Genomic DNA, 26,846 nt, shown 5'->3' with positions numbered 1-26,846 from the left:
CCTCCCTTCCCTTAATTTCAGGTGTCCGCCGAGATATGTGAGACAAATACTGCGCCATTTCCTTTCCTCAAAAACCAATTTTAGCTTATACTTTGGAAGCGTCCATTAAGCGTGTACATGTCCAAACAGGTGCAAGGTGTGTCCTGTTTCTCCAGAAAACAGAAAAAGCCTTTACTGCCATCAGACTATGTTACAGTTGTGCAGAACCTCCCAGTGCCTTTAAATGGAACATAAGCGGCCTGTTGCACCAAAACAGGCGTACATAGCACGAGTGCTGCAACGTCATTTTGCACCGCAATTATCGAAGCAGTAGTAAGTGCCGTTTTCGCCAAGATTATGTCAGAGGAAAGATGGGTGAACTGTCATTACATAGCCACCATCTCTGCATTTAGGACAACAACCAATCAGAGAGAACCAAAGTGGATATGTCCAAAATATCAGGCCCTGTCCATAGGTAGATAAAGAAAACAGCAGCAGGATGACCAAGAGTTCCTCAAATCCTTGTTCAAGTTCAAATGCCAAGTTCAAACACAGATCATCAACCGTTCTGTTGAAGCTCACGCTTGGTAACACATGTATCGCACCTCTAGTATAGAACAGCACAGACTCGCACACACAACAGTAACATGATGCCCTGCTTTCACTCAGTACCTGCCAAAACCCGGGCAGAACACAAATAGAACACTGAGAATTGCCTTCAAAGGCAGATAATAAATAAGTCTAAAATCTAAGAGTTAATAAAAAGGGGGACTAGAAAGAGCAACAACAAAAGGCCTTTCTACGCATCAATAAATAAGCACATGGGTGAACAGACACCGACAAAATAACACGGCCAGTGCCACCACACTGGTGAAATGAGAGCAGGCTCACACAAAGGCACCAACAGATGGGGCCACTGCACGTCGACTTGCCACAAGTGAGAAATGCGTGCCTGCTGGAAATAACTGCAATGCCTCAATTCAGAGCCATCTTTACGCACGAAGCTAACCTTGGAAAGTCCAACACACTGCAGGGTGTCTTCAACACAACAGACAACTAAAGTATGACTACATTTTCAAGTCACTGCTGCGAAGTGTGCACTCGAAGAACCGCAACACAGTGCTTTGCAAGTGCACTCAAGAAACCAGCCACCACAGACCCCACTGCCCTTGTGCTTTGTAACAACCAAGCCCACAGCACCACGGGCACTGGACGGGAGCAAATGCACAGCTTCTCAGCACCACTGGGCTCACAACACTTCACAAGGAGAGCTGAGATAGCATATCACTCTTACACAATTCTCACATGCACCTTTCTTCACAAAAATTGAGCCACAAAACGACATGCATGTCACAACTGTATGCATCACCAAAACAAGTCTAGCATCAGACCCAGCGTTATTACAATGACCAGATGATGATTAAGCCCTTTTGCACTGGCAGTTGATTTAAAGGACTACAGACACCGAATTTTTGCTTGCGCGTTTTCTTCTTTCAAATGATGCATTAGACCAGGGGTTCTCAAACTTTTTTTGCTTGGAGGAACCCCAAAAGCCTTCAATAAGTTCCAGGGCCATAAGTTCCAGGGCCTCTGGCCATAGCAACGACACTGGGGCCGTTCCTAGACTAGTTTTGATACCGCATATGATTACAACGTGTGTGTTAATTTGTGGCTCAAAATTTTCACAGAGAGCAGCAAAATGCTTCGACAGACACAAAAACAAGTACACTAATGACAACCCTTTCTGGAGGCAAAGGAAGAAAAATATGAAGATTTAAATACTCCTTGAAACACAAGGTGTGAAAACATTTTCGTACGATCACTTGGCCTCTGTGACCAGTACTGAAACGCAGGCTACCATGTTCAGTACACTGCGCTTCTGGGAGGAACATTTAGTGTTTTCTGCCTGTTTGTACATAATGTTGTTGACTGCACATACAGCTGTAAACTTGTTCAAAACAGAAAACAACAAGCTGCAAGAGGTCAGACGTGCCAGTTTCATTTAACAAATGCAATTTCATGCCTACAGGAGCCAGCTGTTACACGCCAACAGCAGAATTCAGTAGAAGCGATACGGAGCATGAAAATAAAAAAAGTTGCAACTAACAATAGTTAATGGTCAAGTACTTGTTCAATGGCGGAAAGCACATTTTCGGATACAAACACATGAGGGGGTAGGTTGTTCCATTCTGCTATAGTTCGAGAAAAGATAATGATAATGAATGATAAGATAATGATAATCAAAAGATAATGACCAGCTGTAACAACACTTTGCAAGCTATAGTATCTAAGCTTGAAACCGACTGCAAATCTTACGCAAATGTCTAAAACAAATGCCAGCACACAGCCATTCTAAGAAACAGTGAGCTAGAAATAAAGTTCCTAATGTGCACACTACTCCAGAGAAAGCGTTACGGCATATCCAGCCAAACAGAGAAAGATATGAAATTAAGGAAAAGACAGAAGTTTTAATTTTTTTTTAAGTTTCCGAAGTCAAACCAGTTTGGTGTGTGCACTTCGCCACACAGCCAGCCACAGTGCGAGTGAAGCCACTCCTGCTCACTTTCCAAGAGCCACAACCCCCTCCCTCCCTCACCCAAATCAGCACCTAAGGCCTTTCAGAAGTTCTTGCAAAAGTCTAGGACGCTAGTGGCAGCAGTCAGTATGTTGACTCATGCATTTCCATAGCACTGCAAAGCCAGGGATAACCTAAAATTCAACTAGTGTACACGACTAAAAGAAAGCTAAACGCAGCTAACGGAATTGCCAAAAGGCAAAGGCCATGTCACTGACCAGGTCAATTTCAGCTGCCTTTGATTTGCTCAGCGACGCGATCTTTGCCTTGACAGAATGCTTCATCCTCACCAGACAATGCTCTGTTGAACGTTAAGACGAAAGAAGGTCATTCAAGGCTTCTGAGCGAACAGGGTTAATACGGCCTGTGCCCCAACTTCAGAGAGGGAGAACCCAGTGGCTGTAGCGCAACTAACTGCAGGCCACCAATGGATGAGAAGCATTCTCTTCACAGCCTTGCTGCACAGACTGCTACAGCAAGGAGACACTACTCATCACTGCAATCCACCGTGGACTTACGTCAGTAAAACAACAACTAAGCCAAAAACAATCATTTAAATTTCCGTACAAGCAGCTGCAACACGAAGTTAGGAAGTAATGACATTCAATGGAAAGTGTGTTTTGAGCACACAGCAAGACTCGTTTCTTAATTAGACATGACTCCCATTATACTAATTCCTCCTCTCATCACTTGACCACCTAATTACCACCTACAATCAAAAAAGTGATTCCTTGCTGGCCACTCTTGAAGTAATGACTAACCGAGAAGTGCATCTTTCAACGACACCAAGTCCTTTAGTGGTCAGAATAACAGGAAACAATAATTGGCCAATGGCCAACCTATGAGGACGACGACTGATGTAATGAAATGATTCACTTAACACTAAGATGCATGGACACGTCAGCAACCAGGGCTAACAATACTATCCAATCAAGGATCAGCTTGGCGGACACGACCAAGAATACTGAAAGAATCCAAAGCAACTTTACAGAAAGTGTCCTGGCTGCCACAGACTTCCTGTCTAAATGAAGAAGATAACAAAACAACAAGCTGCCATAACACAGCTGCACTCATTTTTCCTGCTTAACTGCGGCATTTGATCTCTTGCAGCATGCATACAGCTTTCTTGTGGGCTCAGCGTTTGGTTAACTTGACTGCACTGCTGATGGTTTACACCAAAAAGCCTCAAGTCCCACGGCAGCCTGGCTTCAAGCCGTGGGCTGTGCACAATACTGGCCAACTGAGGTGGGGCCTTCATCGTCCCTGCAACAGCTACTGCAGGGATGTTCAGTCGCAGATCCAAACTGGGCCAGTGAATCACAGAACAAACCGTAAGCAACAGTAAGCAAACAAGGATGTGGACGGTCACCGCACTCGGGCCCCGTTCTCTGCATGAAAGCAGGACCACCGATGCAAACAAAAACACGGTGCAAACAAAAGAGGCAGTTCGCGTCTAAATGCCCAACTCTCCAACAAGCAACACATGGACAACAACGTGGTCGCCAGGCAGTGGAGTGGGTTCGCATCTCTTGGCTGCCACTGAAGCGGGGAGCTTGCAAAGGGTGCTGGGACGGCTGGGTCACTGAGCACGGGTGCTTGAGCGGCACACGGTGGAGTATCTTCACCCGAGCACTGCTCCGAAAGTGTGCCACTTGCAGCAAGAGACTGACATGCAACAAGAAGCGCAACTACCAATAGCCCATTCAAAAACGTAACTTTTAGTTTAAAAGCATTGGCTACCCATGTAGATGATGTGAGCCAATCCTGTACTGTGCAGAGCTGCTTTGATAAGGCAGGGGAGGGTGGGGACAACAGCACCTCTTCTTTTTTTGTTCCGGACTACTGCAGATGCGAAAGGAGTCCGCTACACAGCCCGCAGTCAGATCTGACAGAGTTCACACTTGAGAATAGAACCAACGGCAGTTGCGCTTCACACAGCGTGTGCAATGCCAACAAAGCTTTGTCACTCTCTTCTTACAAGCGGGCACACTTTCGACATGGCAGCTCAACGGTCAACCTTGTTCACAGCCTTGCCATCACCCGTTCACCTTCGCACTGGCATCGCGCAAGTCCACGACGAGCGCCGTGATGTTGTCAAGAGAGCCCGCGCTGTATGCCCTCAGTGCCAGTTCCCGGGCACCATGGAGCGGCTCGTTTAGATGCACCAGTGCCAGTGCTGCCGCCTGCTCATTGCTGAGCGCATCCCAGAGGCCATCCGAGGCGAGCACCGCGCACGCGGCGCCCCCGGACAGGTCGAAGGTCAGCACGTCAGGCTGGGCCACCAGCAGGTGGCGCTCCTTGAGGGGGTAGTCGCCCAGGGCACGCGATGTCGCCAGCACCCCCGCCACGCGCCACACGCCGTTGAAGGTGATGAAGCCACCAGCCTCACGGATGCGCTTGTGCTCTTTCAACTGCACCAGCGGGCAGCACAATCATTTGTCACCACTACCAGCACCACCATCGGCCTAACTACGCCCATTGCAGGACATCATCATCATCAGCCTGACTACACCCACTGCAGGACAAAGGCCTCTACCATGTCTCCCCAATTAACCCTGTCCTTCGGCAGCCGCAGCCACTGTATCCCCGCAAGCTACTTAACCTCATCCCCCCACCCAACTTTCTGTCGTCCCCTGCTATGTTTGCCTTCTCTTGGAATCCACTCCGTTACCCTTAAGGACCAGCGGTTATCTTGCCTTCGCATTACATGCCCTGCCTAAGCCCATTTCTTCCTCTTGATTTATACTAGGATGTCATTAACCCGCGTTTGTTCCCTCACCCACTCCGCCCTCTTCCGATCTCTTAACGTTACACCTATCATTTTTTCTTTCCATAGCTCGCTGCGTTGTCCTTAACTTAAGCTGAACCCTCTTTGTTAGCCTCCACATTTCTGCTCCATAGGTGAGTACTGGTAAGATACAGCTGTTGTATACTTTTCTCTCGAGGGATATTGGCAAACTGCCATTCATGATCTGAGAGAGCCTGCCGTATGCGCTCCACCCCCCTCTTGCAGGACAAAGTGGATTCCAATAGATGGTAGCAGAGTCGAGTGGGGGGATATAATTAGTACGACGCTTGTGGGGAAAAGGTGGCCACAGTTGGCACAGGACAGGGTTAAATTTGGGAGTGGCTGTTCAATCACATACCGCGAACGGCCACTGCCAATGTATGCACTGAAGTTCACAACAAAGAGCTTGACAAAGGCCCAAATGGCAAGAATTCTGGATTGACAACCCCGCACATGAAATTACCGCGATGCACACACGCAGTTGCCAATGGCTATAAGCACACACAAAGCTCAGGTACCCGAGACAAAAATGGGGGAACAAAAAATGCATTGAGAAAAAACGAAAGTGCTGTACTCCCTCTATGCTTATTATGCTCACCAGAAGGCCATGTGCAGAGGCAACAACCCATGCAAGTGTCAGTTTAGAGAGAGACGGACCACAGGGTTTCTTTCACTATCAATTAACCATCACATGATTAAATGGCCACTGGCCAGGGGTCTGGACATTTTAGACGAACATGCCCAGTGCATAGACGAGGCATCGAAGATAACCTCTGCAAAATGCCAGAGCCATGCGCGTCCCGAAAATCAGTAAAAATTCAAAGCAAAGCCCGTTCACTCTTTCCTTTCAGAAGCATCCCCATCCTCTACTCTGGCTTCCGAGCCTTCAAGCTGACGTTATCTTGAAAACCTTCGCGAAAGGCATTCCACTGGTGCATCATTCTGACCGGCGGGCGAAGGGTGGACGTACAGTAGAACCTCGATTATACGACGTTCAGGGGACCGCGCGAAACCGTCGTATAATCCGGGTGTCGTATAATCGAAAATCAAAGAATGCGGCCAGTGGCGCTCGGCCTTGCGCCGAAAACTGTTGACCGGCTTCAAGCCCGCGGCAAGTACGCCAATCAGATTAAAAAAGACAAAACCCAGCATTTGTTTGAAACAGATTTGCAAAAAAATCTTTATTACCGTTTAAAAAAAATCGGTAATTTTTTTTTTTTTTTGCACCTTTGCCCAACCTCGGCGCATCAACTTTCTTTCAAGGGCTGCCACGTCCGGCAGTAGGTCGCCAACATCGTCGCGCGCGCAAGCAAAGCGCCGGATGTTGTCGACGCTCTGCAACACGTCCGCGTAACTAGGAATGGGAGCGCAAACCTCTGCATGTTGTCCACTTCGGAAGTTTTATCGTGGGGCACAAGCATCCATTACTTCCATTACAAAAAGCGCCGTGGACGCCGCTGTCCTCGCTTGGGCGAGCACGGCCTCGCCCGCTTATCTGTTTTTTCATCAGCGTCGGCTCCTGCAGAGGCATCTGTTGCTAGGACGCGCGTCTTATCTTTTCTCTTTATCTTTCCTCTGATCTTTTAACTCTCCTCGGCAGCGGTGGTGGCTTGGCTCACGCCAGTAGGCGGGCCCGTGCGCTTTCCTTTTCATCCTTCTCTCAGTCGCAACGACAACACGCAGGCCGCGCCTCCTTGGGACTCCGACTGTACAGGCTCGACGAAAAAGAGAGCAAGTGCACTTGGCGGCCTCGGCAACGCTCTCTTCCGCGCAAAAACGGGGGTGCTTAGATTCGCATGCAAAGTTTTTTTTTTTTTTTTTCAGAAATTTTTTTCCGAAAATAGGGGGGGTGCTTAGAATCGCGAAAATACGGTACATCCCGGCCTGCGTTTGCTGACGACCTTTTTTGACGGACGGTACGAGCCAGCCGTCGTACGAAGCGGGGTCCTTCTAAAATTTGCGTCGTATAACCGAGGTTTTTAATGCATTGTCTCTATGGGGGTTTTGCCGGGACCGCACAAATTCGTCGTAAAATGCGGGTCGTCGCATGACCGGGGGACGTATAATCGAGGTTCCACTGTAGCTGGGGCATTGCGTCGTCTGCTCCGTGTGCGCGCGCTTTTTACTCGTGCCAGTTCATGTATGCTTCAGCGTGCTCTGTGCGTGTGCCGTGTCGTGTGTCGTAGAGCCTTTCCCTCGCTCCACACTCGACCGCTCCGCACACACATTGCTTCTCACTCCTCCATCTTGTCTACACTGTCGAGACAGGAACTCAGGAGCAGAGAAAAGACAAAAACACACAGAACCCGTAAACACACACACATAGAATTGCAAATGTGCATTTCCAAGAAATGCCAGATGGTTTCCCGGGTCCGTGCATTGCTGTGCGTTTTGAACAAAAGCAACTCCCGCCCCTTCAGTCGTAAAACAGTCGGGAGGCCTCACAGAAAAAAGAAAAAAAAAACTACATGCAGGAAAAGGAGGCTCGCTTACTGGGGATGTCAATGACAAAAACAAACAGATATATGAACAGATGCACTTGCTAACATGTTGAGGTGGTCGAGCCTATACCGTGTCTCGAGTGTACGGAGAAAATGCAAAGACGCTGTTTCGACCTTGGATGTGCACACAGCGACCGGAGTCGAACCACGATCCGGCACAGATTGCCAGAAGATTATGCCTTGAGTCGTGTCTGGCTCCAACGCATCGGCTTTCCACATTCATCGGTCAAGAATGCGGTGGCTTGCAAAGGACACTACACTCCGGATGACTACGTCCATGATCCAAGGCTACTTCAGGCAATGAACAGCCTCCTTCAGTGAGGCTAGGGCGAAGAAAGACAACGAAAAAAAAGTACGAGGAGACCCAAGGATCAAAATAGGCAGGTAGTTGGGAGACCCCCTCCCATGAAATACCGTATTTACTCGCATAATAGGCGCACTTTTTTTCCAGAAAATCCGGCTCAAAGTTCGGGGTGCGCCTATTACGCGGGGTAAAATTTCCGGAAATTTTTCTACTGGCAAAATTGAACACACCGCGTAAACACTCGTGTACGGGCCGCACCCCGTTTTCGCGAAGAAAATGTTAAAAAAAAAAGGTCCGTGTAAGGGCCGCACCGAAACTTTCGGAATGCACGCGCCGAGGCCTCCGCGATCAGCTCCAGCTGCGCGCAACGGGCGCTTGATCGCGGAGGCCACACACGCGCACAGGAGCTTCCAGACGCCGCCCAAGGACAAGCTCATCATCATCGTTTTCCTCCGCCGCGAGCTTTCGCTATCTATATCGCCATCAGCATCTCCAGCTCGGTTTTTTTTTTTGTTGCTGTTGTTGCTGTCAAGTGCCGGGATTTGCGGTAGCGCGATAGTTATCGTGGTTTATGGCTTTGCCGCGGAGCGTTGATGTTTTAGCTCGACGGGCAAGCACCTTAACAGCTACACGGCTGGGAGTTTGCTCTCGAACGCGGCAAGCGTGCGGCAGGTCGGAAAATACGACGTGGCCGAGAAGTGCGGCAGTTGCGACTGCGGCGTCCCTAAATTTTCGTACGCGACTCCAAGCGCCGAGGTTTTCGCGGGCCTAAGTCGGGAACGTTTCCGGCTGGAGATGAAGCTTTCCAAACAGACGTTTAAAGTGAGCATCCCTGAAAACTGTGTGCGGCTGTTCTACGCGATGTCGTTGTACGTGCTGTGGGTCCGCAGCAGCTGCGACGGCAGCAGCACTAGTAGGGACTAGTAGTCAGTTGAGCAAAAACTTTGTCAAAATAAAGATTGGGAAGCGGGGGGTGGCGAGGCGTCGGCTTGCAATCGTGTAAATACAGTATTGATCACAGTGCCAAGTTCGGGGTGCGCCTATTATGCGCGGAAATAAAAAAATCTGATTTTTCGCGCCCTAACTAGGGGTGCGCCTATTATGCGAGTGCGCCTATTACGCGAGTAAATACGGTATCCCGGGTAGCAAAAAGCAAGAAAAGAATTCTTTTCAAGGCGAGGCCATGATGCGATGTGCTCCACCAGACACCACGCCTCCGGCTAACATCGGAGGAGGAAGGGTGCCTTTCCCTTGCGGAGCCTACTTGAAGAGGCGTGCGAGAGAAAAATTTTGCGGAGGGAATGGAAGGAGAGGAGCATGGTGAAGCAGCTTGATTGCGATGGCTGTAACTACGCTATTAATGAGTATGTTCAAAAAATATTTGCGGCCGTGCCTTTCCGGGACGATGCCTCGCTACCCGAAAGCTAGGAAATATTTTCGACCAGAGGGTGATCAGTGACCCTTTAACATGAAGTGTGCCATATGGATGGTAATGCATACACAAAAAAATGACCTGCTATGGCCTGAAACAAGTTGGTGGCCAAAAGTGCACTACAGATTCATCAGGCTCAATCAAGGTAGCGAGAAATTCTGCCCACGCATAGGCTCCCTTTCAAAGCGCCCCAGAAAAGTGATAAAAATTCTATGTACCGCATTTACGTTCTTCCTCGCACAATGCAGCACTTGCAACAGTGTCACAATGCAATGTCGCAACGAAGATGTAGCAAATTTGTGTCCATACAAACACGAAGTGCTCCCAACCAATCCAAGCCTGCTATTTTATCATATTCTTTATCAGAACAAGAGATGGCGACAACATCACCATGGACCAAAATCTTAATTTTACACAGTGCTAGCAAGAAGCCACGATTAGCTGTGTTTCTGAAGAAACTGAGCTATAGGTAGTCGAGATAACGCGAGTTACAAAGGCGACGTAGAACAGGTGATGTAAATAAAATATATTTGCTAAGCTGTTGAGATTCATGTTGGAGCTGTGCCAGAGGAGGAGGGGGGGTGACTGGCAAGTCAGTTTTGGGGTGATGGAAAGATGTCTTGTCTGTATGTACCTGCCGATACAGGATAGCATCGCGCATTCGGCAGTCCTGACGGCGCCCGCATAAGTACTCTGCGCAGAGAAATTCCCAAAGCATCAGGAGAGACCCTTTACTCGCACGACGAGGTCTCTGAAGCTGGTGAAGCTGAAGTGTTTTGTAGATCCAAATCCATCACCTTTTCTCCTTATGCACCTCATCAGATTGATTCTGGCGTATACACAGCCGATGTGCACCAATTTTTACTTCATTTGATTCCGTGGCTCTTGCCGTAAATTTATACCTCTTCACTGCAGGCAATAAATTAAAGTGGGTAATTTCAAAACATCCCGCATTGAGCAAATTTTGCAGTTTTTATTTTATATACTGACATCACGCAGAAAAGTGAACAGCATAATACGGCTGATTAAAATTCATTTACGATCAGAATTTCTTATGGTCTGAACTCGTTTGAACCCGCTCGAACTGGTCCGATGTGATTCGAACCGGTTCGAACCTGAATGTCGCTATGGAGCCGAACCCGGAAGAAGTGTATCCGAACCCGAAAAAATTCCGGTTCAACACCCTACATTTGCTTATATATTAATTTTTTTCTCCAGATTTCTTTATTTCGATTTGTTATCTTGGTTGCTGTCCATAAGCTAGGCTGTTCATGACCTGGTGGGCAGGTTGTCATGGCGTCACAAGGTCACGAGGCCTCTTTTGACCAATAAATCTAATTGCCACCTGCCACGGTGGGCAGGTTGTGATAACATCACATAGACCTCTCTAGACCAATCAGGGTGGCTAATCAGGGCAGGTTATGATGATGCCACAAAGTCACATGGCCTCTCTCGACCAATCAGTGAATTTTGTACTGGACATCAGTACTGTTTTGTTTTGGTGCGGCGATGACTGTAATACTGCTTAAAGGGTCATGACAGCCTATTTTCGAAATATACCCTGCCTATTGCATTTAATTCCCAACACGTTAAATTACAATTCCCCGCAGTTTCGGTAGATTCTCTGCGGTAGATATTTCTAAAATGACAGAACGGCATGTTGACGGCATCTGCATACCGACCAGCCCACCGACCGTCGATCTGCGTCACATCGGCATAGTGCAACTGGACCCTACGTACACTGAAGAAAAACTATGTTACTGTTATTGATTTTGCGGCACTAGTCACTCATATATGAGGAACGGCTGCTACTTCGATCACCCGCGAAAGTACAGGGGACAGGAAACCTCGCTGCCCGCATTGCAGCAGCGATAGCAGACGACGTTGCTCCGTGTATGCCCTTGTGACGTCACGAGAGCACTCAATATGGCGGTCACTGCCAGTGGGAGCAGTTTCCCGGTCTCCATTTCGATCACATATTTTGGAACATACAGCACGTCCTGGGCACCCAAATTTTGGAAATTGAACCTTAGGCTCTCGCATCAGTTGCTGAAGTACAAAACTGCAATATGAAGAACGACCACGTCATGACCCCTTGGAGACAAGGTAGAGAATACCAATGTTCGAGCTCTCACATGTGTACATGCCAATCAAAATTCATCATCATCATCATCAGCCTGATTATGCCCACTGCAGGGCAAAGGCCTCTCCCGTGTCTCTCCAGTTAACTCTGTCCTTCGCCAGCCGCGGCCACCATATTCCCGCAAATTTCTTAATTTCATCCGCCCACCTAATTTTCTGCCGCCCCCTGCTACGCTTGCCTTCTCTTGGAATCCACTCTGTTACCCTTGAGGACCAGTGGTTATCTTGCCTTTGCATTACATGCCCTGCCCAAGCTTATTTCTTCCTCTTGATTTCAACTAGGATGTCTTCAACCCGCGTTTGTTCCCTCACCCACTCCGCCCGCTCCCGATCTCTTAAAGTTACACCTATCATTCTTCTTTCCATAGCTCGCTGCGTTGTCCTTAACTAAAGCTGACACTGCCATATGTGCTTCACCCCATTCTTATTCTTCTAGTTATTTCCCTCTAATGATCTGGATCAGCTGTCACTACCTGCCCTAAGTAGACATATTCTCTCACCAGTTACAAGGCAGGTTCTCAGAGACACTGTCAGAGGTGGCAAGCTAGAGCAGGTTGCCTTCATCACCAGGCCCAGGTCCAGAGACACAGCACCTACCTGCTGGGGCTTGTGGTCAAATGAGAGGGGCAGGGCCTGTCCCCGGAGGTCGGCCAGCACACCACGCGAGTCACCGACGTTGGCCACCACCAGGCGGCTGCCGTGCACCAGTGCCACCAGCAGGGTCGACCCTGCACCCCACCACAGGAATCATCCACACTCGGTGAGAGGCAGTTGCATGACAGCCCACCAGGCAGCAAGCGGACTTGTGGTGGGCTACAACCAAGGATTAACACCTCTTTTTGGGGGCTAGTTGGTGCATACTTGAATTGGAGAAAAACTAGCGCCACACCATGCACACCACAAGAAAAAGAACGAGGACGAGACACAAGCGCTAACTCACAACTGAAATTTTAAGGCGAAAGCCTTTAATGCCTCATACTGTCATTAGCAGATGTGTCGGCAGATCTGTCCGCGTTTCGGCGTCACTACTTAAAAGGAAACTGCATCGAGGCTGGGAATCGATCCAGGGCACTTGGCGTCTGAAGCGGAGACACTACCACTCCGCCATGAAGGCTCAAGGTTCGAGCATGAATAAAGGCCCATCTAGTGAATGCATGGGTTTCATAAATAAAATAAAAGGAATAAAAAAATTAAAAATAAACATAAGAAAGGAACAAAAATAAACAATAAAAATATGAAAAAATAAAAGAAAACAAGGAAGAATAAAATAACGAAACAAAGAAAAAACAAAATGAAAATAAATGACGGAAAATAAAATAAAAACATGAAAAATAATAAATAAAAACAAACAGTGCACCAGGAAACGCTTTCGCCTTGCAGCACTTTAGAGAGCCAAAGTGCCCCGGCCCCCCTGAATTTTTTCTTGTTTATTTTTGGCTGCCTGCCTGTTTCTGCGTTCCCAGATGGTTGCCTTTGTTCACCTCCTCATCCATATCACCCTTCTTTGCCCTTGAAAACTTCACCTTATATAAGGTGCTTCCCGACTTCAATAAAATTTCAGTTGTGAGTTAGCGCTTGTGTCTCGTCCTTGTTCCTTTTTCTTGTGGTGTGCATGGTGTGGCGCTAGTTTCTAATTCAAATACAGTCAAGAAGAGTGGCACATCCCGGTCAAGTGATGCAAGGTCTGTTGTACAGGTCCACCACAACTGCCATTTAACAGATTATTATTATTCCGCAAGAGGAATCAGGAGGCTCCGGTCAAGAAAAGAGGATTCCTGTTAAAGTGAAACTCTGAAAAAAAAACACTGGCCAAAACAGAAACGAGAAAAAGTAAGTGTGTGTGAGTAACCTAAATTGTGGATACTAATCAAATATTTGTTTTCTGTTCGCATTCATATTTGAGAATTTCTGAATATTCGAGAGCCATAAAATAGCATGCAGACTTTCATAAATTCCTCCGTAGCAAAACTGCAATAACTGGCCAAATAATCCGAAGTTCAAGTTTAGACAGTCAAGAAAACAGTGCAAAGATGCCCTCTTTGCTCTAATACATTTTTTCCCCATTCTATAAGCACCTTGTTACTGTTATGGATATCTTTTAACAAATTAGTTATTCCATCTTCGACTCTAATGCGCCCAGTATGTCCCAGAAATGTCCCAGGTGTAGTATGTCCCAGATGCAGGAGAAAACCATCGCACTCTGTCGCCAATCTTCTGGTTCCGGGCAGTGATGTGACCACAGCAAATGCACGCTCTCGCTGCCTTGCCCGACAAATACCTGGGGGAGGGTTTGCCGCGAGAATGTGGCGCGCACAGGAAGACCAGTTATGCAATGCTGCAATTCTCAGTGCGTGGAAATGCTCGCCGCTGATACTGCCTCAGTCGTGCCCCTGCCCCAGCCGATAAGCTGAATCCCTTGCTATGTAGCCTTCTTATTCTGAGGAAAACCTCGATGTTTTGTAGCTAGCTCACCCACTCCGTGCACTACCTGCAGGAGCAATAAATAGCATGAGTGTACACACGTTACCGTCCCATGTTGATTCCCTCGACCATGGAACCCTCCATGGTCAACAAGCGATGACGTCACACCAGCGGAGTTGGAGAGAGGGGTGGAACACTGCCCCCCCCCACATCACCACAAATTAACCCTGCCAGCTGTGGCCACCGTATCCCCACAAACCTCCTATCGAAAGGTCCGCCGTCCCTGCTATGCCTGCCTTTCTCTTGGTACATATACCGTACCGTCCTTGGTCAGTCTGTCAGAGCAGAGAGCATCCTACCAGAGAGGTCGTGGCGCTCCTTAAGGATGGCCAGCAGGTCAGCGTCGAGCTGCAGGATTGCGTCTGTGAGCAGCTGCGTGAATTCGGCCAGCAGCTGCTCCACTGGCTCGTCCGGTCGGCGCCGCTTGGCCGCTGCCACCAGCTTCGGCATCAGGGACGCAAACAGGTGCTGCTGAGCGTACTCTGAAGCCACCTGCAGCCACACGACATGCACCAATGGCTACACTCTCTCGCCTGAGAGCCGCTGGATGAATGCTATAGCATGCCTTGTACTGCAGTGACCTGGATTGCTGCTGTGCCATTTGTGCTCTGTTGGCTTGTGCCATGGGACAACGAAGGAGGAGAGATCACAAGAGGCAGGCTGCACCACATCCAACAACACCCGAGGATCACTGTACGTGGTGTGCAACATCCAGAAGCTCCAGTGGGCTTCCAGGAATGCAGTAGTGGTGGTCTCCGGATTAACTCTGACCACATGAGGTTTTCAACGTGCACCGACATTGCTCGGCAGCGAGGCATTTTTGCATTTACAACCTCTGCTCTTACTTGCTTATTACTTGTATTGCTGGATGGTCACAGTGTACACACATATGTCCGCTTCGTCCTTTTGCAATGCCCTTTCAAAATCTGCGTTTGCCCTTTTCATTGCTACAGGATCACATACTCCAACCCATCATGTAGTACCCCACCTAGAGGCCTTAAGGGACAACAAATGATGATGATGACTTTACCTACACAAAAATATGGCTGCCACAGCCAGGATCGAATACTGTGGTCATGGGCTCAGCAGCCAAGTGCCAAAGCCACTGGATCACCACAGTGGATTGTGTGTGAAGAACAATAATTTTAATGAACGAGAGAGAAGATCGTTTGCAAAACACACAAGCAGCATGAGACTGGGGCAGCCAGTAACATACTACTTTCATGGTGTCATTCCAGCTGTTACACCAAGCTGAAGAAGAAGCTCCTCTCCGCTCACTGTCTATAGGCCTCGAGCCATCTGATAAAACTAGTAAAGCGCAATGCTTTCAATGAGTTGCAAGTGCTAACAAGCATTCTTTTATCTGATTAAAGCCGTGCTAACTACACTAGTACGTAGTATGCAGTTTCCTCTGGATGGCATCAAACAAGCCTTGCAGGCTCTGCTGTTTGTATAGGTGATCACCACCTACAGTACCGTGTGCCTCTGTTACAGACTGTTAACCCTCACCTGTACAGTGTGTGCACTAGGCAAATAAAGCCTTTTACTAGGGGTTAAAGCAGTCATGGCTTATGCTACTCCATTATTTACTTGTTTGCATGTGCTGCCAACCTCGGGCAACAGCTGTGGCAGGATTCAAAACATCAGCATGCACACTTTCCAAGGCACACACAATGTATTTCCAAGAGTGTGGTGCACTCGGTGGACACAGCAAGGCCCAAGTGTAGAGCGACGACATCTATAACTCAGAGACACAAAGTCCATCACGTTGCTTCCCAGATTAAATGAGCTCCCTGAGAGGTGAACTTCATGTCGACCTTGTAAAGCTGCCGCCTAAAATATAGGTGTGAGCGAGTGCCTGTGTGCGTAAATCAGAAACACAACAAAAATAAGTGAAAAGCAGTTCACAAGAAGTTCATTAAGCACAACGAGAGAAAAATATTTCCACGACCTCACACAGCACCTGCAGTTTTAAAACTAAGGTGTTGTGGGCTGGAGCCTTTTCAGTGACAACTCCTTGTCTGTCATACAGAGTGGTGTGTCCCCAATATTTCGTGAGCAATGCCTGCAAACCTCGTAATTTTAAAAACTGTTGCACTTACACCTTTACACTCAGATCACAAGTTAGCTTGTCAAGCCATTCAGTTCCCTTCACTCTTTCGTTATCGTGCCATAGGCCATTGGTCATATATGACTGACGTTTTGAGCCTGCTACCAAAAATTCAAGACAGCGCTCCTGGGCAAACCACACTATCTGGTTCGCTTCTATAACACCATCTCTGTGGTTTCAGTTTTGTTTTAAGGTGCAAGCCTTACTTGCCCCCATTGAGCAAAACCCTCCTACCCTTCCCCCGTCTCCCTGTCTGTCTCTCTCTCTCTCTGTGTGTGAGTGTGTGTGTGTGTGTGTGTGAGTGTGTGTGTGTGTGTGTGTGCGCGCGTGCGCACTCCCGTATGAGAGTATCTATGCATTTCTTCTCTCCATATCACCCTCCTACAACTTTGGCGTTCAAACTCTGGAGATGAATGGCTGACCTGACCTCCGCATCAGACCTAGCACCGAGTGGTACTTCACGACAGCAGAATGAACATTTGGGTATGTTTGGTTGTGGTTCATTCTGGACAAAAAAATTGTGCAAACAAAACGGAGGATGAGTGTAAGGTAAGCACTTGTTCTTTCTTGAACCTTGCACCATTCTACTTTCTCTAAAAAAATGAGAGATGCCTCCCTGTGGGACTCACCTCGCCCCCATGGCCATCGAAGACTCCGTACAGGTGCAGGTCGTGTGGGTGATCACTGAGGATGCTGAAGCGGTCCTCCATGCGGGGCCGACGCCCCTGGAGTGCATACACCCCCGCGTGCTCCGCCTGTGAGCACAAGAGGGTTGTTTTTACATGCAGCATACAGCACTCTTAACAAAGATCGACCTGAAGATTTTTCCACTAGGGCAGACGTGTTATCTGGATCTGCATTTTGTAACATTTTTTTTTTTTTCGTTTTCTGGGACCAAGTACTTCACTGTTTAGAGTAAAAATGAAACAGATTTTATACTGTTTCATTTCATTTCATTTATTTACCCTAAGGGCCCTTTCGGGCATTACATAGGGGGCGGAGTACAACTGTTCAAGGTTGGTTATATATGAACGTAAGCAAAAACACACTGATAAGGTAACCATAGAACATATAAAAGGAAAAAATGTAGGAAAAAATAAACTAATTTGGAACCTGTGTATTTATACAATAGATATATAGATTTGAGTGATTACACAAGGCTATAACAGAATTAGCCCTGTACATGAAGGAAAAAAAAACGAGATAAGTAGTCTAAAACAATCAATAACAACAAAGCAATCAAAACAGCCTAACATAAGATACCTTCTAAAGCCTTGAGGAAAGATGCATGATTAAATATGGAGGCGACATCTTCAGGCAAACTGTTCCATTGTGAGATGCCAAGTAAAAGAGGTGAATATCTGAACAAATTTGTGCGCGCGAATATGGGGCTGATTTTATATGGGTGGTCTAAACGAGAAGATATGTGGGCAGCAGGACACAGAAACAATTCTCGAAATTGTGATGAACCATGATATAGTTTGTGCATGAATGATAGGTGGGCATTTTGTCTTCTAATCTGGAGGGGCAGTAAGTTACACTGTTGCTTAAGGCTATTTACGCTCGTTTGAAATTAATCGTGGGCAATAAACCTGGCTGCTTTATTCTGAAGTGATTCAATGGAGTTTACTATGGTTGAAAAACAGCGCACAAAAGACTAGACACAAGAGTAAAGGCAACGACAGGACAAGCGCTGACTCTTGTGTCTAGTCTTTTGTGCGCTGTTTTTCAACCATGAACCTATACCAACTCGCCCAACTTAAAGTTCTACTAAGGAGTTGACTAGTTTTCTCAGTGTTGTGCAGGATGTGGAGGTACTAGGCCTCAAACTGAGGCGCAGCGGCTATACGGTGGTGAGATGTGGAATCAGCTTAGATTTGACTAGGAAATGGGGAAAACTGGTCGAGAAGAAACACGTGTATGGGTTAGCGACAGGACGGCAAAGCACAGGAGTTCAGAATCTCGCTCAACTGTTTCACTTTAAGCAAGGAAGCTTAAGCTGAGCTCACTTTAAGCTGAGCTCACCTGCCTCAGTGAACAGGCAATGAATAACAACCTAGCCGATATAATCAGAGTGCACAACAGAAGTCGCAGGTTGGGTAGTTGGGCAAGATGCTAGCAAGCTCTCCTGGGTGACAAAGGATCTCACTGGGAAATGCCAAGGCGTCAAAGTCTTGAACCCCATGGAACAGGGAGGACAGTCATCAATAAATGCAAGGTAAGTGACACAACGAAGTATGATACTGAGAGGACTAGAAGGACCAAAAGAAGAGGAGAGAACAGCATCAGCAAAACAGATAGGACTTAAATTAGCCAAGAAATGGTACACTTGATTCATACAGCAGCCGAAACCAGAATGGTAATCAAGGAGGCAATGAAGCTGAGGAAATAGGCTTTTGCAGGCAACTATCGCAAGTGGACTCATGATAATCGCTTTATCGTGAACTTTTGCCACTTTTTAAGCGAGGCTTGTTTACACTCCTTCTAATAACTTTCGCTCCCTTTTTCATTGTGACTAATGGCAAACATCTCGAATAATAATTAAAAAAAAGACGTTTCACGGGTCACAAATGAGGAAGTAGGGAAAGCCTTAAAAAGAAAATGTGACAGGAGAGGACCGAGTGACTGCAGATCTGTTGAGGAATGACGGAGACATTGTGCTGGAAAAAGCTGCTAGCCTGCACATATGCAATGCATCACAACTGTGAGCATACCACAAGCGCAGGAAAATTCAAACACCATATTAATCAACTGCATAGGGAATGTTAAGGGGACTGACAACTGAATAAAATGTTCCATGACATTATCACGGAATCGAAAAGATCTTGCCACATACTGTCACAAATGAGCACTGCAACATTGAAGAAACGAGAATTTCCAATTTTACTTGGCGTTGCAAGTCACAGACAGATAATTACTAGCCTCCCTTTTGTACCGGGGTGGTGACAAGTGTCACCGAGCCATTAATTTCTAGTGTGCTCAATATCTTCGGAATAACTGCCAATTTTCTTCCCATTACTAAACTACTCTCTTGACCTTCTCCATCAATCCTCAAGCCGTCTCTTGCTTGTATTTACTTTTTGAAAACTGAGCATGTCCTGGCTATTCTAAAAACTTGGTGCTTCATGGATTCCTGCCGTGTCATTGTGCACTGAGTGTTGGAGTACTGGATTAGAATATGTTCGTCATTTCCCCGTCTTACATGCAGGAACAGCAATTGTCATCTGTGGTGTCAAATTTTTGCCGGTAACACTTTGTCCTCAAGCACCCAGCCCTAGCTTCGAAAAGTAAACCACTCCCTTGAGGTGAAACCCTACCATTATTGCTGTATTCCACCACATGACCATGTCTCAGTAACATATTACCCTGATACTACTGATATGCTGCTAAGTGCATATGTTTTTCTCTTTCAGGTTAAGTCATATTTCATTACAGTTTGCACTCTCTCCAGTGCACCCTGCGATTAAAAGCAATTCACTGTTCACACTGCTCATGCAGTGTTTTTCAGCTTTTGTGACCAGATGGCACCCCAGCGCTTTGTAGTTCTTGGTTTGAAACAGCAGCCACGGTCAACTAAAACGACCCTCGATAGGGAGTACATCACTGTGCTGCAACAGCTCAGGGTGCGGAAACTGAAAATGAACGCTACTTCACACTAAAACTTCACTGTGAAGACTGGCAACTAACCAAGACGAGTTACAAGATTATGGGCGAAATGAAAAGATCTTGCCTCACATTGTAAGAACTGAGCACTGCAATGTCGCAGAAACGAGCAACTAATTCAAATTTGCCACTGGAAGTCTCATAAAAAAAAACTGAAGCGCCATCTTGCGGTGGAACCTTGCCGTCATCAGTGCATCCCCCCCACCCCTTGACCGCATCTTGGTAAAATATTACTGATTTGTTGTTAATTGTGCGAGGTTCTTCTCTTACAGGAGAGCTTGTCAGATATTATTATGGCTGACACTCTCTCCAGTGCATCCTTTGATGAAAAGCAACGCTTCCTTCGCACCACTGATGAAATGCCTTTAAGTTTTATCACTAGATGGTGCCAAAGTGTTTCGCATTTCGTGGATGAAGTGGTGACCATGGTCCACCAAAGGTTTCATCAATGAGGATATATCAACATGCTAAAACAGGTTTGGGTGTAAAAGCTCAAATGGACGCTGCTCTATATTAGTTTTTGGTAAATAACTTCTGTCGGCATGCAATCGCCACCATGCTTGCTGATCATGGTTTCCAGCTTTGATTGGGATACATAAAAAGGGGGCATCCACTGACAGCGAACATTATCAGTAACAACCCTCTACAGGGCTTCTAACAAAACTGCTGCAGAGTCGAGCACCTAATACAGTAAGTTTTCTATTGTCTTGGAAAAAAATTGGATGCTTGAAATTCAGTTGTCGGTTCCTTTAATGTCTGGTGGCTAGGAGGATAGTAATTTTTAGTTCATCACTTTTAGCAATGTGCAATCGCCACTGCACTTGCTGATCATGGTTTCTAGCATCGGGATACATAAAAGTTGGTGCATCCACTGACCGAAAAATTACCAGTGAAATTTCCATACGGTTTTTCCAACAAAACTGTTGCAGAATTGAGTACTCTAAGTTTTCCATTAATGTAAAAAAAAACTGCCGCATAAATTTAGTTGTCTGTCTCTTTAAAGACTTGAAAAATTAGACCAATTAGGTTACTCACAAGGTACTTTTACTAAGGTAGTAGAACTGCAGCAACACGACACTTCAATCAACCAAGGGAGCAGGCTGATTTTTTGAAGGGAAAACTCAATGACAGACCAATGTCACACATCAATGTGGTCAAAGGGAAATATGCAGAATATAACCGTCCCCTGTACACAGCCTTCAAAGATTACGAAAAAGCATTTTATTCTGTCAAAACATCCGCAGTCAGGTAGGCATTGCATAACCAGTGTATGGTAGGGTATATTATGATATGAGAATATATCTACAGGAACTCATCATCATCATCAGCCCGACTACACCCACTGCAGGGCAAAGGCCTCTCCCATGTCTCTAAAATTAACCAGTCGTTTGCCAGGTGTGGCCACGCAAACTTCTTGATCTCATCCGCCCACCTTTCTGCCGACCCCTCCTACGCTTCCCTTCTCTTGGAATCCACTCCGTTACCCTTAAAGGGATACTGAGGCGGTTTTCGAATCAGCTAATCTTCTAGGGTTCTGAAGTAGGGTCATGGCTGATCATGTCTGTGAAATTATTTTTTCGATTCTGCCTAAAACAGTGGCGCAATCACCAATTAAAAACGCAATGTTTAAATCTCCCACGCCCCGCACGAGCGCAGGAGAGGAGAACAGCGGAGAGGGAAACCTCGGCCATATCGGCCAACGTGACGTCACGTTGAGGAGCCAGGGATACTTCGGCGCACCTGAGCGAGCTTTCAGCGAACGTTTCTCGTGCTGCATGCATTGTTCCTCGTAGTGCATGCGTTGTGACATACAAAGTGTGTCAGCTGACCTTGAGCATCAGGTTCAACACGAGGTACTACTCTACGTTCATGTCCATGAACAATTACGGCCGTGACTGTGTCGTCTTCCACTGTTTTCCGCAAGCTCGCAGCGCAAGCGCTTGCTACTGTGACTAAGAATTCAAGCCAACCAAAGCAAGCATACTCTGCTCGAAGCACTTTCGTAAGAGCGGCTGCATGCAGAGCTTGTCCCTAATGTGATCACTGGAGATTTCTGTCGAAAAGGCACGGCTGAACCATGACAAAGTTCCTTCGATTTCCTCGCGCATGAGAGGCGTGTCACCATTCCAAAGAAGTGCCTCTTCTAAATGCAAAAACATGCTCACTTAGCCCCTGCAGAAACCTTTACAGAGGCTCAAGCATGTGTCGCTCTCCTCAGCTTAGGTGCGGCCAGACCACCTGCAGTGTGCTCAGCAAGGCTCGGTTTGACGCGTCCAAGCAAGCAAGCATCGAAGCTATTCATAATGCGGCATCTCATTTTTTCCACCCGCTGCTGTCTCGTCACTGTAATTGTAACTAAGCAATTAAAATGAAACTATTCGACAGAGGTCTGTCTGATTTCGGATGCAAATTTAAGAGAGAAATGAACGCCAATAAAGTTTGTGCAAAAAACACACAACGTTTCGAAATTTTGCTCGGTTTCTTCATCAAGTTGTGGCAGCGGGCGAGTTGCAGCTTGGCTTTTAAACACACTTATAGTTGACCACCAGGTCACTGAACCTAAACTTCAGATCTAGGAAGGCCTCCGCTTCTGAGGAAGCGATTATTATTTCCCGGCATCTGCTGTACGCGCCATGACTAAAGCAGCATCCTTGAGCGCGGATTTGTCTTTGTTTCCAGCGCACAATAATTGCGTCACTATCCTGTGGTCACATGCCTCGCAGTGCTCGGCCACTGCGCTTGGCTCATTTTGAAATCAGCTTTGTGCTGCTTCATCATTTCCTTGAAATACTTTCTTGCCCCAACCTACAACGCCGAGTACTGAGAGCAGAGTTTTTGTACACAACGCCTTGAGCCTTTTCTTAAGGATGACGCTCTTTCGGGCGAGCCAGGAGGTGTCCGGTGGTGGTAATCGGCTTGAGTATTGTATTGTATTGAGGAAGAAGTGGGCTTGGGCAGGGCATGTAATGCGAAGGCAAGATAACCGCTGGTGCTTAAGGGTAACGGAGTGGAATCCAAGAGAAGGCAAGCGTAGCAGTGGGCAGCAGAAAGTTAGGTGGGCGGATGGGATTAAGAAGTTTGCGGGAATATGGTGGCCGCGGCTGGCGAAGACCAGGGTTAATTGGAGAGACATGGGAGAGGCCTTTGCCCTGCAGTGGGCGTAGCCAGGCTGATGATGATGATGATTGTTCACACCCCTTCCTTTCCGAGAATACGAGCCGAGGTTGTGTGGGCACCTTTTACGCATGGAATGCATACACATCCTTCACACTGGCGTATGATTGTGCTAGGTGTAAAATTTTTTGATTGCGTCTTCTTTGGTTTCAGGTGATACTTGGAACGAAGAAACTGTAGTATCCTTTTCTTTGGAGGTCAGGGAAAAAATAGTCGCCCTATTAGCTGTTACAACACCACGGAAAGCTGCGATCTGCACTCAATGCTGCGCCGGATCCGCATCGGCAGCTTCTCCGGTCTTCAGTGTGTCGTCACGACTTCTTTGACCAATCACAGGCGGTGGCACGCACTACGGTGTGCCCTGCGGTGCAGGCCGAATATTTCTGCTAAAAAAGGCAATTCGCGCTCGGTTTTGACTTATTTCGGTCCGATATTCAAGAATATTCAATAAGCAATATTCAACCATGATGATCTGGAAGCAAAAACAAACACTGAATTGTAAAAAATTTCAAGCTGGTTTTTTCCAACAAGCTAACAATTAATTCATGCAAAACCAAATACATAGTATTTAGCTGAAGAGGAAAAGTCATTGATAGCAACCAAATTAACATTTTTATTAATGACCACTCACTTGAACGAACACACTCATTTAAGTATCTTGGAGTCATTCTAGATGAACATCTTCACAGGAAAAATCAGATTAACACCGTCTGTTCGAAGTTGGCTTCTGGCTGTTATGCCTTATTACAGGCCCGTGATTGTTTTAACACACAAACACTGCGTACCCTTTATTTTGCACTTATTAATAGTCATTTAACATACTGTGTAGAATCATGGGGTTTGACATACCGTATTGCGCGTTTTTATCGCAAAGACTTTCAAAAATTTCCCCGCCTCAACCGCTCGCTCGTTTGCGGTGAAACTGCGCACAGAGCTTGTGCAATATGGTAACTTTTGTATCGTAGCAAATTTTACAACGGTACTTACTTAGTTGAGCCATGCATGATGTGAAATCGTAGTTGTCTGCGTAGAGATCGTCGAACCGAAACCCGCAGACGCCGTTTTTTCGCTGAATGGCGGCAGTGGCGCCATCTGTTTTCAGCAGTGAAAAGCATCACGACAAGGCGCCGAGGTAGCCGAGGTGAGCGTTGCATGAAGCGCGTGCCTACACTGTATGCGTGCCCTTTGAATATGCCGTTTTTTTGGCTAACTGAGCGAAAAAAGATATCAGAACAACTGATTTAACGAGGCTTTACCTTTCAGATGATATTATTTGCAAAATCACCACGGCGCCTTGTCGTGACGCTTTTCACTGCTGAAAACAGATGGCGCCACTGCCGCCATTCAGCGAAAAAACGGCGTCTGCGGGTTTTGGTTCGATGAACTCTACGCAGACAACTACGATTTCGCATCATGCAGGGCTGAACTAAGTAAGTACCGTTGTAAAACTTGCTACGATACAAAAGTTACCGTATTGCTCAAGCTCTGTGTGCAGTTTCACCGCAAACGAGCGAGCGGTTGAGGCGGGAAAATTTTTGAAAGTCTTTACGATAAAAACGCACAATACGGTACAACACTTACGTTGATCCTACCGGTGATTACAAATACGGGCTATCCGAATTATAACACAAAGCAAGTATACCGAGCCAAGTAAACCACTTCTCCAGTTATTAAATATCCTTCCTTTTGACCTTTTGCGCTCTTTAAAGATAGCGGTGTGTGTAAACAACATAGTCAAATATAATCAACCTTTCAATGCCTCCCTGTTTCGCTCTTCTTCTCAACTCACAAGAAACCTTACACATAGTAAATTTAATTTGCCACCGAATAATAACATCTACAGCGAAAGATTGGTGCAGTTTTCAGGAGAAAAGTTTGGAATGCTTTACCCCCAGAAATAAAACAGTCTCATGAAACAAATAGAGCATTACGAACATACTTTATGAGCCTTATTTGAGATATGTGACAGTCGTTTTTGGTTTGTGTCTGTTGTACCATGCTGTTCATGACAGATTTTTATTCAATCTGCTGTAAAATGCAGATTATTTTATTTTTTCCTCATTGTATGATGTATTTTGGTTTTTCGCCGTGATTTTGTGCTTTTCATTTTACACAAGTGCTGTGTCATTGCCATCATGTATTTTGTTTCTGAACCCCATACTAGCCTCTGGCATGGGTTCAGTCAGTGTTTTGATAATTTGTATGGCAAGAGTAAAAATGAAATGAATGAATGAATGAAGCATGAAAAACTATAGGACGCTGCTGCCAGCCGTATTTCCGCAAAAAGTGCTTCAGTGTCCCTTTAAGGACCAGCGGTTATCTTGCCTTCGCATTATATGCCCTGCCCAAGCCCATTTCTTCCTCTTCATTTTGACCAGGATGTCATTAACCCACGTTTGTTCTCTGACCCATTCTGGCCGCTTCTGGTCTCTTAACATTACACTTATCTTTTTTCTTTCCATAGCTCGCTGTGTTGTCCTTAAATTAAGCTGGACCCTTTTCGTTAGCCTCCACGTTTCTGCCCCATAGGTGAGCACTGGTAAGATACAACTATTGTATACTTTTCTCTTCAGGGATATTGGTAACTTGAGGTAACTGCACAGCAACAATTGCCCCCCACAGAAAAGTGATACACGACAATCTCTCCACTGGTATTGACTGCATGTTCACACGAGGTACTCAGAGGGTTAGAATTAGGAAGAGCTCAGAATAACAGACAGCGTCTTAACAACCTCCGATCTGAAGATGCCATTGCTCTGCTAATTCAGCGGAGGAATTGGTGCGTATGATTCAGGACCATACCACTGAAAGCAGAACGGTGGGATTAAAGGGCATTTAGTGACCGCAGATCCGTACACACCGTTGGCGTGACGGTTACAACAAAACCCCACGATGAAATCTCCTTAAAAAAACATCATTAAGGTGCTGTAGCACATGAACTGCCACCTCATTCCGCATTGTAAAAAACGCAATACCGGCTTTTCCAAACAACTTGACATATCCAGTGTCATGACACGAGCCGTGTATTTTCTCCCCGAAATACCTGGAGACGATTTGTGACATGGCATTCATTGAGATGCATCCGACTTGCGAGGCTGACACCTGAGCGCCCCACTGCGTTTGCGAAGCCCGCCAGAGGGGCTGCGGAAGGACCCCGCACGGTAGCACCGACCTTGGCCTCCCAGGAGCGGCGCTCGGGCGGGCCCCGGCGCAGCATCTGCTTGACGGCGTCGCCCCGCAACTCGCAGCGTCGCAGCAGCAGCCGCAGCCAGGCCTCCGTCGTCGACTGGCAGAGCAGCACCGCCGCCAGCAGGGCTACGAACACGGCCAGCGTGCCCGGCCGCAGCACGTACAGGCGCAGGTAGAAGGCGGCAGCATCCGCCATGGGCCGCAAGTCGGTGCGGGCCGCGCGAGAAACCAGACTCACGTGCGCCCAGAAGATCTCCTGCACGAGCTCGTCCTCAAGCTCGTCTTCCATCGCACCTGCGCTGTCACCAAGGGACTGCCCGTCGACACGGCGTTGATTCACGGCTCCTCTATGGTAACATCACCATGTCCGATGCGACGACAGCGACGAGGCCGAGCAGCCCAGCGGCCAAGCAAAGATTGGATTGGATCGGATCGGCGACTTTAGTGTTTGTATCGGGTGGGCCATGGGGGAAACAAAACAATGGGTGGACTTTGCATGGCCTCCTGG

General features: G+C 47.0%; 1 protein-coding gene across 1 annotated transcript; it reads right to left on the bottom strand.

Moving 5' to 3' along the window:
• Positions 1-479: 479 nt before the first annotated feature.
• Positions 480-26,763, bottom strand: LOC149345116 (protein phosphatase 1L). Its single transcript, XM_089546437.1, has 5 exons — positions 26,322-26,763; positions 16,942-17,067; positions 14,502-14,694; positions 12,319-12,449; positions 480-4,965 (listed from the first exon to the last, which is right to left on the bottom strand). The coding sequence occupies exons 1-5, from the start codon at positions 26,625-26,627 to the stop codon at positions 4,591-4,593; spliced, it is 1,131 nt and encodes a 376-aa protein (XP_089402563.1). The 5' UTR covers positions 26,628-26,763; the 3' UTR covers positions 480-4,590.
• Between the last annotated feature and the right edge of the window lie 83 nt (positions 26,764-26,846).

Source organism: Amblyomma mixtum, chromosome 5, assembly GCF_055824585.1.
Source record: "Amblyomma mixtum isolate Tamu chromosome 5, ASM5582458v1, whole genome shotgun sequence".
Classification (NCBI taxonomy): Eukaryota; Metazoa; Arthropoda; class Arachnida; order Ixodida; family Ixodidae; genus Amblyomma; species Amblyomma mixtum.
The sequence above is the reverse complement of the archived record's forward strand: the minus strand, read 5'-3'. Positions and strand labels throughout refer to the sequence as shown.

Bases quoted from the DNA above. Each gene is read 5' to 3' on its own strand.
- LOC149345116 (XM_089546437.1), bottom strand. From the start codon at position 26,627: ATGGAAGACGAGCTTGAGGACGAGCTCGTGCAGGAGATCTTCTGGGCG. The intron at 14,695-16,941 runs GTGAGTCCCACA...GTGTGGCTGCAG, and splicing joins TCGATGGCCATGGGGGCGAG to GTGGCTTCAGAGTACGCTCA. The intron at 12,450-14,501 runs GTAGGATGCTCT...GGTGGGGTGCAG, and splicing joins GGAGCGCCACGACCTCTCTG to GGTCGACCCTGCTGGTGGCA.